This window comes from Tenebrio molitor, chromosome 1 (assembly GCF_963966145.1).
Source record: "Tenebrio molitor chromosome 1, icTenMoli1.1, whole genome shotgun sequence".
Taxonomy (NCBI): Eukaryota; Metazoa; Arthropoda; class Insecta; order Coleoptera; family Tenebrionidae; genus Tenebrio; species Tenebrio molitor.
The window spans coordinates 30458881-30472239 of NC_091046.1; the positions used below are offsets into that span (position 1 = coordinate 30458881).

The 13359-nt window shown below is 37.7% G+C and overlaps 2 protein-coding genes and 1 long non-coding RNA gene across 4 annotated transcripts; all 3 read right to left on the reverse strand.

The window, feature by feature from the left end:
- Nucleotides 1-584: 584 nt before the first annotated feature.
- Nucleotides 585-2550, reverse strand: LOC138130959 (uncharacterized). Of its 2 annotated transcripts, XR_011159680.1 has the most exons (4): nucleotides 2106-2550; nucleotides 1085-2054; nucleotides 952-1034; nucleotides 585-875 (listed from the first exon to the last, which is right to left on the reverse strand). It is a non-coding gene; the product is annotated as an uncharacterized lncRNA (long non-coding RNA). The 2 variants fall into 2 exon arrangements; XR_011159678.1 differs by having other exon boundaries at nucleotides 1085-2550.
- Nucleotides 2551-3107: 557 nt separating this feature from the next.
- On the reverse strand, nucleotides 3108-5636 carry LOC138136841 (uncharacterized). The gene is made up of 5 exons (XM_069056167.1): nucleotides 4747-5636; nucleotides 4392-4676; nucleotides 4132-4339; nucleotides 3719-4077; nucleotides 3108-3658 (listed from the first exon to the last, which is right to left on the reverse strand). Exons 1-5 carry the CDS (start codon nucleotides 4858-4860, stop codon nucleotides 3170-3172), a joined length of 1455 nt encoding a protein of 484 aa, XP_068912268.1. The 5' UTR covers nucleotides 4861-5636; the 3' UTR covers nucleotides 3108-3169.
- A 5739-nt stretch (nucleotides 5637-11375) lies between these two features.
- On the reverse strand, nucleotides 11376-13348 carry LOC138141430 (uncharacterized). The gene has a single exon (XM_069062129.1). It carries the CDS (start codon nucleotides 13220-13222, stop codon nucleotides 11444-11446), a length of 1779 nt encoding a protein of 592 aa, XP_068918230.1. The 5' UTR covers nucleotides 13223-13348; the 3' UTR covers nucleotides 11376-11443.
- Nucleotides 13349-13359: the final 11 nt, after the last annotated feature.

The following is a 13359-nucleotide window of genomic DNA, read 5'->3' on the forward strand; positions in this document are numbered from 1 at the left end:
ATGAGTGACAATGGAAATTTGACTATAGTTAAATACAAACGCTCAATTAGTTCGACGGAGTGACAAAATACAACCGAAAACTTTGAGAAGCTACGGCCTGTAAAAATTGGGGTGTCACCACTGCTCCCGACTTGCTGGTGGGTAGATCCGGCACCTTCCGGTGAGTCCGGGGACGACCTGGACTGACAGAACTCGACGAGATCCTGATCCGCAAAAGCGTTCGGTCTGGAACCTTCCGTAGTGAAGTCCGTGATCCGCTTGGCGATGTGGGCGGTGGTACTTAGACGAATCGTCTCCAACGGCCCTCGTGAACTCCACTACGTCGTCTCGTCGGCCCTGCAAATTCACTCGATCACTGTCCCCTTGACTCTCCCCAGGCACTGACAACACTCCCGGCAAAAGGTCGTGAAAAATCCCCGCTCTCTCTGGTTCCCCCGATTTATAGCTTCCACCCCCTCTGTGCGCAGATTTTTCGGCGGAAGTCCGAGTACGTTTCCGTCGCGATGGATTCTAGAACATTCTAGAAAAATCGCGAAGATTTACAATCGCGCGGCGATTTAAATCGTAACAGTACCTACGTTGATTACTAAATTAAATCACATTATAAACGGTATCAAGGAGTCAGTGGCATCAGTATTTTTGGTTGCGAACAAAATAAATTCAGAAATAAACCTTATGTGACTTGCCCTGTATTTGCGTTGTGATCTTACAAAATCTGGATTGGGTACAGTTAAAGTTTGATTTATGCCAGTTTTTATGTCAGGAACGGCCGTTATTAGCAGAGAATTTTCATCCCGTTTGAAGTTCCCGCCAATTTCAAATGGAGTGGTCGCCTCATGAATGACGAGTCGGTAAAAAAGATCCACATTATCGATCTAGAACAGACACGTGTGAACTAGGTTTATTATTTCGCCGGTCAAAAACGGAAATATCTAGTAACTAGTAACATACCCTGAATCCTGAATGGCATCAACAGACATTTTGGATTATTTGTCTCTTCGCACGGCATCTGATATTTCCACGATTAAAATAACCTAAAAGGAAGCAGATGATACAACTTATCATAACAGAACTTTACAATTACCTGTCACAATAAATAAATTCCACTAAATAGGTAAGCCAATGCAACATTATTACATTGTTACATCAGTCTCAAAGTCACTGTAACATTTTTTATATTGCTGTTTCGATTTTTCAGGTTTCAAATGCGACACTGCTCAATTTATAATATTTTTTTAACTCTAGATGAGTACACGGAACAAGAGCTGCATATTTGCGGTATAATCTTACAAATTCTGGATTGGTGACAGTAAAAGTTCGTTTTATACCAGTTTTTGTGTCAGGAATGGCCACCATTAGAGGCATTTTCATATTTGGTGGCGGAAACAAAAGACTGAGAAATGTCACAAAAATGTATTGTCAGTGTCAAATTTCTCATCAACGCCGTAAAAAGGAATGTCTAGGTAAATTTAAATTTTCGCTAAATACCGGGTGATCAAAAAGGACTGTTTAAGTTGGCAGTACAATTAAGAAAATTTTATATTTCGGTTATTTATAACACTGCAACCGGGTATGTTTTGTTGGTTTATTTGACAAATAGCTGATGTAGGTATAGCATTAACAACGACAAGCCATCAACAACCGAAAGTTACTCCTGTTATACAATTTAAAATACAATTCAGTGTTACCAACTTAAACAGTCCTATTTGATCACCCCGTAGATTGAAAAAACAAATTCTAAGGAAACCAGTTTTTGTCAGTGCTTCAAAAGGAAAAGTTATTCTCATATAATCAAACGTATTAAAAATTATTTCTCTAGTTCGACGATGAATAACTTTCTTATTGCCAATTTGCTGCATTTCTGTCGAAATCACGAACGTCTTTGAGAAATTTGACACTGACAATACAAATTTGTGACATTTCTCAGTCTTTTGTTTCCGCCATCAAATATTAAAATATCTCTAATACAGAATGTTCATCCTTGATGTCATCGATAGACATTTTGGTTAGTTCGTCTCTTCGCATGGCTCCTGATATTCCCATGATTAAAATGACTTAAAAAAGGGCAGATTATACAGCTTATCATAACAGAACTTAATATTTACCTTCCACAATAAATCATTTTCATCACTAGCTTTTTCTAAAAATAAATTGATCTGGTCTCGTGTCAATACCTTAGACTTTTTCGCCTGATAACCAACTGACTTTTTTTTTCAAAAAAGGTACCAATTTCAGAAACTTCGTAACATCAATGCCATCCCGTATGTTCAGCGTGAGCTTCAACATTGAATATGTGCTCCATAAAGTTGAACTTTTCACAGTTTTTGATTTTTCCATTAAATAAGCCAAAACAACATTCTCCGACACCGTTTTCACATTATTTTTATTACACCACTCTTTAAAGTCATTGTAACACTTATTGTACTGCCGTTTGGACTTTTCTGGTATTAAATTGGACACTGCACAATCTGCAATATTTTTTAACTCCGGGGAAGTAGACGAAACAAAAACGTTGTGATTTTCTTGCGACATTTTTCCAATTTTACTCAAAATGAATTGTTTTATTTATGTCGTTTCCATAGCGACATAGCGAGATGTAGACCGTCTTTATTTTTATTGACAGTGAAGGAAATTTTACTTTTTCATTTTATAATTACACATTTTCGGGTTGCACACAAAATGTTGTGTACACCTTGGCTACGAAATCCTTTGACTACCTCGAAATTGTCTTGTCTCGGCCGCAAAGCGGCCTTGACGACAATTTTTCTCTTGGTTCGTCAAAGTAGGATTTCGCATCCTTGATATACAAATAACTATTTCAGGGAAGATTGCGTGAATATTATATGGGTGCTATAGTTTGGTTCTCATGAGTTTGTTGTAAACAATGGGAAGGGCGAAAAAATTTGAAATATCCCAAGAGAGTTATGAGTAGGGCCCGGATTTTAGGCAATTAAAAAGTCGGAAATAGGTGCCTAAAATAGTCCCTTAAACTACTGCAAATAGTCCCTTAAAAACTGAAAATAAGCCATACTAGGTCCTTAAAGTTGTGGTTAATTAAATTAAAAAATGTGTTTTTAAAGTTTTAAGTAGGTACACACAACAAGATATTTACTAATTATTTTTTATTAATTAATATACAATACTACAAGTTTGTTAGTTATTTACATTGTTACGTATTTACATTGCATACAAGATATTGCTCTAAATTTTCTACTTTAAAACATTGTCGGTTATCCACCAAAATGGACTTATATTTTGAAAAACTTCTTTCTACCTCGCAAGAGGTAATGGGCGCAAATTTGTAATAAATTTCTTCCATTTTGGTGTCATGTTCCGGCACATCTTCACCTCTAAAAATTCTTGCCAATTCTAGAAGAAATTTGTATCCAGGATTTTTTTCAGTAACATCTTCAAGTTTTTTTAATGCTACTGCTGCTACAGGGCCTGGAGATTTTTTTAGGGAGGTAAATACGTTTTCAACAATTTTGATTGAATCGGTTAAAGGTAACCCATTTTTTTCCAATTGAGTAATACTTTCGCAGATTATTTTAAAATTACTGCGAACATAAATTAATTGGTTTTTTATTCCGGGTTTCTTCATTATAGACTGTGCTTTTTGAATAGCAACAGCAGAACTTCCATCAAAGGACATGACAACCTGTGAGTAGTTAAAAACAGTTTAACAATCAATTAATTTGCTTATCTTTTATATACTTACTTCTTTAATGGAATCAAAGTGTTCGCTGTAAAACATAGCAGCCTGAAGCCATGTTCCCCATCGTGTTAAAATTGGCTGTGGAGGCAGTGGCATTTCTTTTAGTTTTTCTTTGTACATTTCAACTCTCAAAGGTGCCTTAACGAAAATTTTTTTCACGTTCGAAATTAAATTATCCACATCTTCATATTGATAGCGAATTTTTTCAGCCACTAGATTTAAAGCATGCGCTAAGCATGTGACATGCACAATTTTTGGATAAAACACCTTAAGGTGTCTACCAGATTTTATCATATATGGTGCTCCATCCGTTACAAACAAAAGAAACTTTTCAGCAACAACTCTGGTACTCCACAAGATTTCTACGCATAGAAATTTTAAATCAAAATAAATTTAAAAAAGTGAAAAACCCTTACCTAAAGATTGATTTACGAATCTAGCTATTGTCTCATGATTTGTTCTTTCTAATTGTTTAGACGCCGAAAGATAAGATTTTCCAGGTTCATCTTCTGAAAGTTTCCCAACCAGACAATTCGCCACATATCGCCCAAGTGCATCTGTTGTTTCGTCAACTGAAACCCATATGTTAAAAGGATCCAGCTCATTCCGAATGCGGTCAATAGTCTAAAAGTGAAAATAATTTTAAATTAAATATTAAAAGATAGTATGTTCATACATCTTTGTAGCATTTTGGTAAATAATTTTTCCGTAAAGTAGACTCATCCGGAATTTTTCTACCACAATATTTTGTCAGAAAATTCTGAAACGCAGGATTTTGTAGTTTGTGCCATGGTATATTGGCAGCTAAAAAGACGTTACAAAGTTCCATATTGAATGTACTATTTGCCGATTCCTCCAAGTTCTGTGTCAGCAACGTTTGCCGAAGCGGTGTCATAATGTTCTCTTTATGGATGGCCGTTTGCTCATGCTGTTGCAAGTGACATTTTTTTTCGCATATAAACTACAAAAAATAAAATTTTCAAATAAGTAAAAAATATAAAATGACATATTTTTAATTATGCTTAACTTACCAGTTTACCACAAGCTTTACAAAACATTTCTCGGGTTGATTTTATTTCATATAAATCTTTCTTGCTTGTCCACTGTAATATTTTTTCGCGTAAACTAATTTTTTGTTTCGGCATTATGTTCACTTTAAACAGGTTCACAAGAAACACGACCACTGCACGGAGATAAAGTAAACGAGAAATGACAAATTTGTAATGCTTATATTTACGTCTCCCACCAAATTTCAGAGGAGATGGTTAATTTTATATTTCTTAAATTTTTAGAAAATGACACCCTTAAGGTTTCTCTTATTGTTTCACTTCGGGATTTTAATTTTCGTTTTTATGGCAAGGACCATTTTATAAACGTTAAAGCTTCTAACAATACCTAAGTATCAGAAAACATTAGACCGCGTATACCTGCACCCCTTCGAACAGAGGCAAACAGATAAACTCTGTAATTTATGCCAGTCCAGTCTAATGGTTTGTGGTACTTAGGTATTGTCGGAGTATTTACCGCTGACATCATGGTCCCAACCGTAAAAGCGAAAAAGTAATTCCTGTATTGTACTGCACTTTGTACATTTCAGTAATTACATCTCCTTAAATTTTAAAATCATAAAGCATTGTAAATTTTATTGAGGTACCACTTTTACATTTTCAATACCGTAAACTTCCCAGAATTCGAAAATTGGGAAAAAACCGCAAAAATGAAATTGATTTTTGGTCATTTTAGGCATGTTCAGGCAGTTAAAAGGTAAAATAGGTATTTAAAGGGCATTTTAGGCCGAATAGGCAGAATCAAATATGGCTCTAATTACTCTAATTAAGCCAGAAATCATTTATAGACAAGTTTCATACATGTGCCTTAAAAAATAAAAATAGTCCATTTTGCCTAAAATCCGGGCCCTAGTTATGAGTTGTTTTTCATAATGTGGATCTATGACGACAAGAAACAATATCGTGTTACTATAGTTCTTTGTACAACTAGTTATGAAAGTCATACTTTTTTTCACGAATTCGCAGATTGATTAACGAGGGCGTAGCCCGAGTTAATTAAGTAAACAAGTGAAAAAAAGAGACTTTTGTAACATGTTGTACACACTCCATATTTTTTTGCATATCGATGTAAGTTGAGAAATTTGGTCTAAAAGGATTTATGAAAAATGACAAAAAAAAATAGGTATGCTTTAACAACCATCTCCAAGGAGATGGAACAAAATGATGCAAAAAAGTACTACTTTCACTACGATTTTTCGTGTAAAAAAGTGCCGCTTTCATTACGATATGCAAAAAAAAAATAGAAGAAGGAAAGAAGAATAGAAGACGACCCGGTGGGAAAAGGTACAAAGAGAAGGTGAATAAAAAGGTAGGACAAAGAAAATGTTAAACGGAAAAGAAGCACAAAGGGGCATATAAGAAAGAAGATACGAAAGAGAGAGAAGCAAAAGTACTAAACGCTGTTCAAAAATCAAAAAACCACTGTGGTGCAAATGACTTATCTGTTACTGTGATAAGTAATAGGAAATGTCATGAAAAATGTGTGTTATTTGCACCACAATGGTTTTTTGATTTTTGAACAGCGATTAGGTATATTGGAACATAATATCGGGATTAAATAAAAAAGGAGAAGAATTTTGGGACTACGTACGACAATTCGAGATAGTGGGTCTGGTAGAAATATGGGTTGAGGAACGGAAATGGAAAAAAATAAAAAAAGACGCTACCAAAAGAGTAGAAATGGGAAGGCCAATGGGCAAAAAAAGAAAGGAAAAAGGGAAGAGCTGCCGGGAGAATAATAACGGGGTGAAATTGGGAATTAAAGTAAAACGACAAGAAAAGGGAGAAGAAGAAGGATACATGGAAACAAACGTACAAATAGGCAATATATGGTGGCAGATAATGACAATATACAACAAAGAGGTGAAGACAGCAAGAAGACAGGTCGAAGACGCAATGAAAGAAAACGGGGAAGAATGTATTATCATGGGAGGAGACTTCTACGGGAGAATAGGCGAAAGAGAACCAATAAATTGGGAAGAAGAGGGGGATGGGAAAAGAAAATCCAAAGACTAGGTGGAAAATTCAGTGGGGAAGAGACTGATGGAATGGATCGAAGAAAATGTTTGGGAAGTATTGAACGGGAACAAACAAGGGGACGAAATAGTGATAGATTACGGAATAGTGAACGAAGAAACATGGGAAAGAGTGGAAGAATTCAGAATAGGAGAGAGAGTAGAGTTTCCCGTTGGAAATAAGTATAAAAGGAACGAACCACGAAGAAAGGGGAAAAGAAGGAGCAAGGGAGGAGCAGAAGAAGGTGACAATAAAAGTATGAGATGAACAAGAGCGACAGAAGCAGATATTCCTAAAAGCAAAAAGAAAATACACAGAGAGAGATGTAGAGAGAAGAAGAAGCAGAGGGGGGAGAGAGAGGAGAAAGAGATAAAGGAAATAAGAACAGAACAACAGGTGTGAAAATAGATAAACCGAGAGAGAAAGAAAAAGGAATCAGTGAGCGAGAAAATAATAATGCAAGAATTGGAAGAGTACTTCATGAAACTGCTGGAAGGGAGAAAGGAAAAAGGAGAGGCAGGAACACAAACGAAGGAGAAGCAGACGGCGCCGGAGGAAACAGAAACCAGAACGGAAGAGGTGGAAAGACAGATAAGGAAGCAGAAAAATAGAAAGGCACCGGGGAGGGACGGAGTGCAGAATGAAGCTTGGTTGTATGGGACCGAAAGAATGATAGAGAGAATGGTTGAACTGATGAAAGGAGTATGAAGAGGAGAGGAATTCCCCGTAGACTGGAGAGAGGGCGTAATCTGAAAGGGAGAGAAAAACACAGCGGAAAACTACGAAGGAATAATTCTCCTGAACACGGGGTATAAGTTGTATGTGTCAGTGTTGAGAGAAAGGATGAAGAAAGAGATCGAGGAAAAGGGAATGGTGCCGGACAGCCAAACCGAATTCAGAAAGGTAAGGGGCACTATGGACAATATGTACATCCTGGGCCATTTAGCAAAGAGCGAAGTGAAGAAGGCGACGTTCGACAAGGTGGACACAGAGAAAATGTTTGAATGTATGAGAGAGAGGAGTAAGCGAATGGCTGGTGCGGAAGGTCAAGGAGATATACGCGAGAACGAAAAGCAAGGTGAAGGTGGGAAAGAAAGAGAGTGAATGGTTTGAGACGACAAAGGGAGTGAGACAGGGCTGGCCCTGCTATTCGCAAGCAGAGGGAGGTTGTGGTAGGTAGGGCGAAAGTTTGCGGACGACATGGTGATTGTGGCAAAGAGTGCGAGAGAGTGGAAAGATATGATGAGGAGCCTGGGAAAGTATGTGAGGAAAAAAAAGTTGGAAGTGAATGTGGACAAGACGAAAATGATGGTGTTAACAAGAGAAAGAGGAAGAGTGAGGAGAGTGAGTGGAAATTAGGAGAAAGCAAGATAGCAAGAGTGAGCGAGTTCAACTACTTGGGCTGCACCTTCAACGAGAGAGCCACGAACAAGGCGCACGTGAGAGAGGTAGTGGCTAAAAGTTATTCAAAAAAAGTTTGGGAGCCACTGAATTTAATGAAAAAAATGGGTCAAAAAACATCATAGTAGGCTTTTTCTGTTGTCATTTAATTCAAAATTAAATCACTTTGACAAGAACATCAATCTTAACTTCAATTTAAATCACAAATGTCTTTCACCAACCTGGAGAAAACCGATATGGTTTTGATTCATGGCCAAGCCCGTGAACTTCCAGAGCTAGTACGCCAAATCAACGGTGAAAGGTTGCCTCCCTCAAAGGATACTTCCCAATGCACGAACCTTTTTAAAAGTTGTGCAGCATCTTCGCGATTTCGGGCGTTTCGAAATGAATGAGCGTAATCTTGGCCGCCAAGGAAAAGATCGCATTTTAGTTGTAGAAGAAGGCATTCCTCCCGAAATCATTCATTAAGGTGTGAGTTGGGATTGTTGAAAATTACCTCGTAGGGCCCTATATTTTACCTCGCCGTTTAAATGTAGACGATTATCTGTTTTAAACGAAGTTTTGCCCGAATTAGTCGAGGAAATTCCTCTAGCAATTCGACGAAAAATGTGACGGTGTACTATGGTGGACAATAAATTTAGGCTGGCCTGTCATTGACTTGACATCAAAATGTGAAGCTGGCATTACATTCAACTAACCCCATTTTCGATTTTTGTCATTCTTGTCATCGTGACAGCGATAATCAAAGTTAAAATTAGGAAATGAAGGATGCACCAGAGTGAAATGCGTACTACAAATCGGTTATGGTAGTGCGTCATGATCTGTAAGTTACGAAAAGGGCGAAGAAAACGCCAAACAGCTTGAAAACCTTCAGTTTGACAAACTAACAGATCAGTCATAATAATAAAAACGTCACTTTTAATGTCATTTGTATAAAAATAACTATTATTATTCTTAAGAATTACACGTTACTTGGCAATTGAAGGAAGGTGCTCAATTTTCTTGTAAAGGGAAATTAGATCGGGCTCTGTTGGTCAATTTTATTAATTCATAACTAAAAAGCTGTTGCACCCTGAATATTTTTCTCAACATTTTTTACCTTCATTACCATCAAGGAAAACGTACTCTAAGTTTGATCCGCAAGTTCTGGAACACCTGTATAAGGCAATTTGGAATATTTTGCCTTCTTTTAACACGTACTACCTCAGGTTAAAATATCTGCACAACATTCAAAATCAGACTGTATTTATTTAGCTTTGAAGTATTGGGTGATTCAAAATGACTGTGGATAAGTATGGCAACTATAGTCGACTCAAGTTGCAAAAAACCACTTGTCATTTGCAACAGCATTTTTTCAATATTTTTGAACCAAATAAAGGCACAAAGGGACCTGAAAATCATAGTTTGGATTGAATATTTTCCATATAAGTACCTACAGTTTTAAAGTAATTTCAAAGGACTAATGCCATAAAATTGCTGTTGTAAATCCAAATTGGGATTTTTGCAACTTGAGTCAAAGTATGTACTATTGCGGGCAAAAAAAGTGGGACATCAACGTCATTGTCTTGACTTTTAATGTGAAATAACCCTTACCTGATTCTAACCCTACTTTGAATCGATTGACGTTGTCATTATGTATTGTACGTTGTAGGGAGCGATTGTAAGTAAGCACGTAGTGAATATTTATTTAATGCAAAGTTCCAATCAAAATCTACCTTTATCAAAAGAAGAGGGCATTTGGAAAAGGAAAATAGGAGGATAAAATAAATTTTTAAACTGTCAGCTGGAATAGTGTCAAAAAAAATGACAATAAAGCTTGAACTACATCGAATTTTTCAAAACTGACAGAAATTTGATGTCCCACTTTTTTTGCCCGCAATAGTACGAAAATTTATGTGGCAACCGTGTGGATGGGGTAGAATTGTCATTTGTATAAACATTTCATAGCGTGCATTTGATTTTTTTTATATCATTGCACATTGATTTGACAATTTTCAAAATTGCGCGACTATGAACTGTCAAAGAAATGTCAGCTCTATTCTACCCACACAGTTGCCACATACATTTTCGTACATAGTTGCCATACTTGTACATTGGGGTTACCCCAACGCCAAGTGAGAAAAGTACCAGAACTTGGAACGGAAACGTGTGTGATCCTGTTTCGAGGACGACCTGGAGTGCAAGAGACGAGCGTCTCTGGAGGTGTCACTGCAGTTTGCGTCGTTTTTCCAGTATGACGTGTATTACAAAGTGATCTCTTGTGCGAGTAACCCAAAAGAGAGTAGTAGATGATATCATTAAAAGTGGAAGTGAGTCTGTTTGTGCCAAGCCCAGAGATTGAAGACCGAAACGAAGTCGATGCCGGCTACTGGGCGAACAAAATGCAAGATCTGTGTTATGTATTTACAATAAGTACCTAGCTTTTTTTTTTTGTATTGTTGTATTTCAATAAATTTTGTCTGTTTGCTTCTAAATAAAAATGCGTTACGTAATGAAACCAGTACGATAATGAACTATATTACGCAACTCAAATGACTATAAATGAATGTGGTTATAAGGTTTTATCCAAGCAGCCGTAGATAAACATGTTTATTTTTCACTTTAGTATAATTGCATGATAACTCCTAGGATACGAAATACGTAAACATGTCCATAACAACCGGGGAATAAAACAGGGCGTAATAAGAATAAGCGGGCGTAATGCAAAGATGCCAATTTTTTTTTTTTTTTAAAGAACACGTATAGTGAAAAATAAAATCTTGTATGCACCACGGCGTCACCGAATGATTACGCCCATCGAACGATATCCATCTCTCGGGCTAAAGCCCTCGAGCTGGATTCATCGTTCTCCGGGCGTAATCATCGTTGTAACGCCCTTGGTGCATAAATAGCTATTTTTATCAACTTATTAATTGAATATGTTCAAATGACTATTTTCGCCCCAATTTTTAATACCATCGATGTTTCAAAATATCGATGTTTTTTGTTCGATGTTTCCTACCCATCGATGGTCGCTACCGATGTCAACACCGATATTGAACATCGATGTTTGTGTTCGATGTCCCATCCCTATGCTGTTACAAAAATGAACCTTTGATGGTAAATTTCAAATTCGACAAATTTTATTGTTACCAACAAACTCAGTCATTCTTGATCACACCGTAGCTTATTAGGGTTATTGTTTTCCGGGTTGTGCCGCGGTCGTCTGGATTGCTGGGTAGCTGACGTTTCAATAGCCATGCTGCTATCTTCTTCGGAGCTTGTAAATAAACTGGTGTGGTCTATTCCGTGTTGGGCTATTTATATGGTTGGTGGTGGGAGTGGTCCCCGTGGGATTGGTGGTGGGGGTGGTAGGCGTGGCTCGGTGACTGAAGTTAGTGGGGGGGTGCGTACATGGTCGAATGACGGAATTCCACGTGCTAGAAAGCTCAACCCCTTGGTCTCTGTTGAAATTATTTGGATTTTTTCTAATCTCGATTGCTTCCCTTATTAATCTTTGATGGTATTTGGATGTTTTAGCCAGAACTACTGTTTTTTCAAGGTCGAACGTGTGGTCTCCATCTTCGAATTTGTGTTCCGCCAATGCTGATTTCTCCTTATCATACTGCTTGATGGCCCTACTATGTTCCTTTAATCGACATTGTATTGAACGTCCTGTTTGTCCGATGTAGCATTTCCCGCACAGGCATTCTACTTTGTAAATCCCTTCAGACTGGAACAGGGGGAGTTTATCCTTAGGTGTTGGAAGGATCTGAGAGATTTTCTTTTCCGTGGTAAACCTGGTTCCAATGTTTCTCTTCTCCAAAATTTTCCTAATACGGTCCGTTACTCCTTGCACATATGGGAGGCAAGCAAATTTCTGGTAAGTTTGTTGTTCGGTGTGTTGTCTAACTTTTCTTGCAAATCGAATGTCCCTGTCCGAGAAACCATTGCATTTCAGCGCCCACTTAATATGTTTCAATTCCCGTTCTTTACTGTCTTCATCACAGATGGTTTCAGCACGATGGAATAAAGTTTTCATCAAGGCTCTTTTCTGTTGTGGGTGATGGTGAGATTGTGCATTGAGGTATCTGTCAGAATGTGTTTTCTTTCTATAAACTGTGTGACGAAGCTGGTTTTTGTCCCGTGTTACCAACACATCCAAAAAAGGAATCTGGTTGTTCTCTTCTATTTCCATTGTGAATTTTATGGATGAATGGAGGCTGTTCAGGTGGTTCAAGAATTGATCTAATGATTCACGTCCATGTGGCCATACAACAAATGTATCATCCACGTACCGTTTCCAAAGTTTCGGCTTAAGTGGAGCTAACTCAAGGGCTTCCTGTTCGAAAGTTTCCATGAATAAGTTGGCTATGACCGGAGATAGTGGGGATCCCATTGCTGCTCCTTCCTTCTGTTCGTAGTAATTTCCTTTCCATAGGAAATATGTTGATGTTAAGCAGAACCGTACCAATTCCGGAATATCTTCCCGTAGTCCTTGTGTTATCAAACTCTGTTTGATTATCTCGACCGAGTCTTCGACGGGTACGTTGGTGAACAAGGAAACTACATCGAAGCTGACCAAGATATCTGTAGTGTCCAATCTCACATTCCTGATTGATTCAACAAAATGTAATGAGTTTTTTACGAAAGAATCTGTGTGTCCTACGTATGTTTGAAGATGTTTAGCAAGATACTTTGCCAGATTGTAGGTAGGGCTTCCCATAGTGGACACAATTGGTCGTAGAGGGCATTCTTCCTTATGAATCTTCGGGAGTCCATATAAACGGGGTGGTCTGGTAGATGATGGTAGAAGGGCGCGCTGTTCCTGTTGGGGGATTGAGGATTGTTTAATAATTTCTCTGGTTCGACGTTCTATTGTAGGTGTGGGGTCTTTCTTTAATTTGGTGTAATGTTCGGGATCTAATAGTTGGCTAATTTTGTCATTGTATTCATTCTGGTCCATTATGACGGTTATGTTGCCTTTATCCGCTCGTAAGATGACGATGTCCTTATCTTTTCTGAGTTCACTGAGTGCTTTCATCTCATCTCTACTAAGGTTTCGCTTAGGTGGTTTGGATTTTTTGAGGATTCTGCAAGTTTCAAAACGAATCTCTTCTGCTTCTTCCTTTGGTAAATGACGGATTGCTGTCTCTACTTCAGTGATGATTTCTTCCTGTG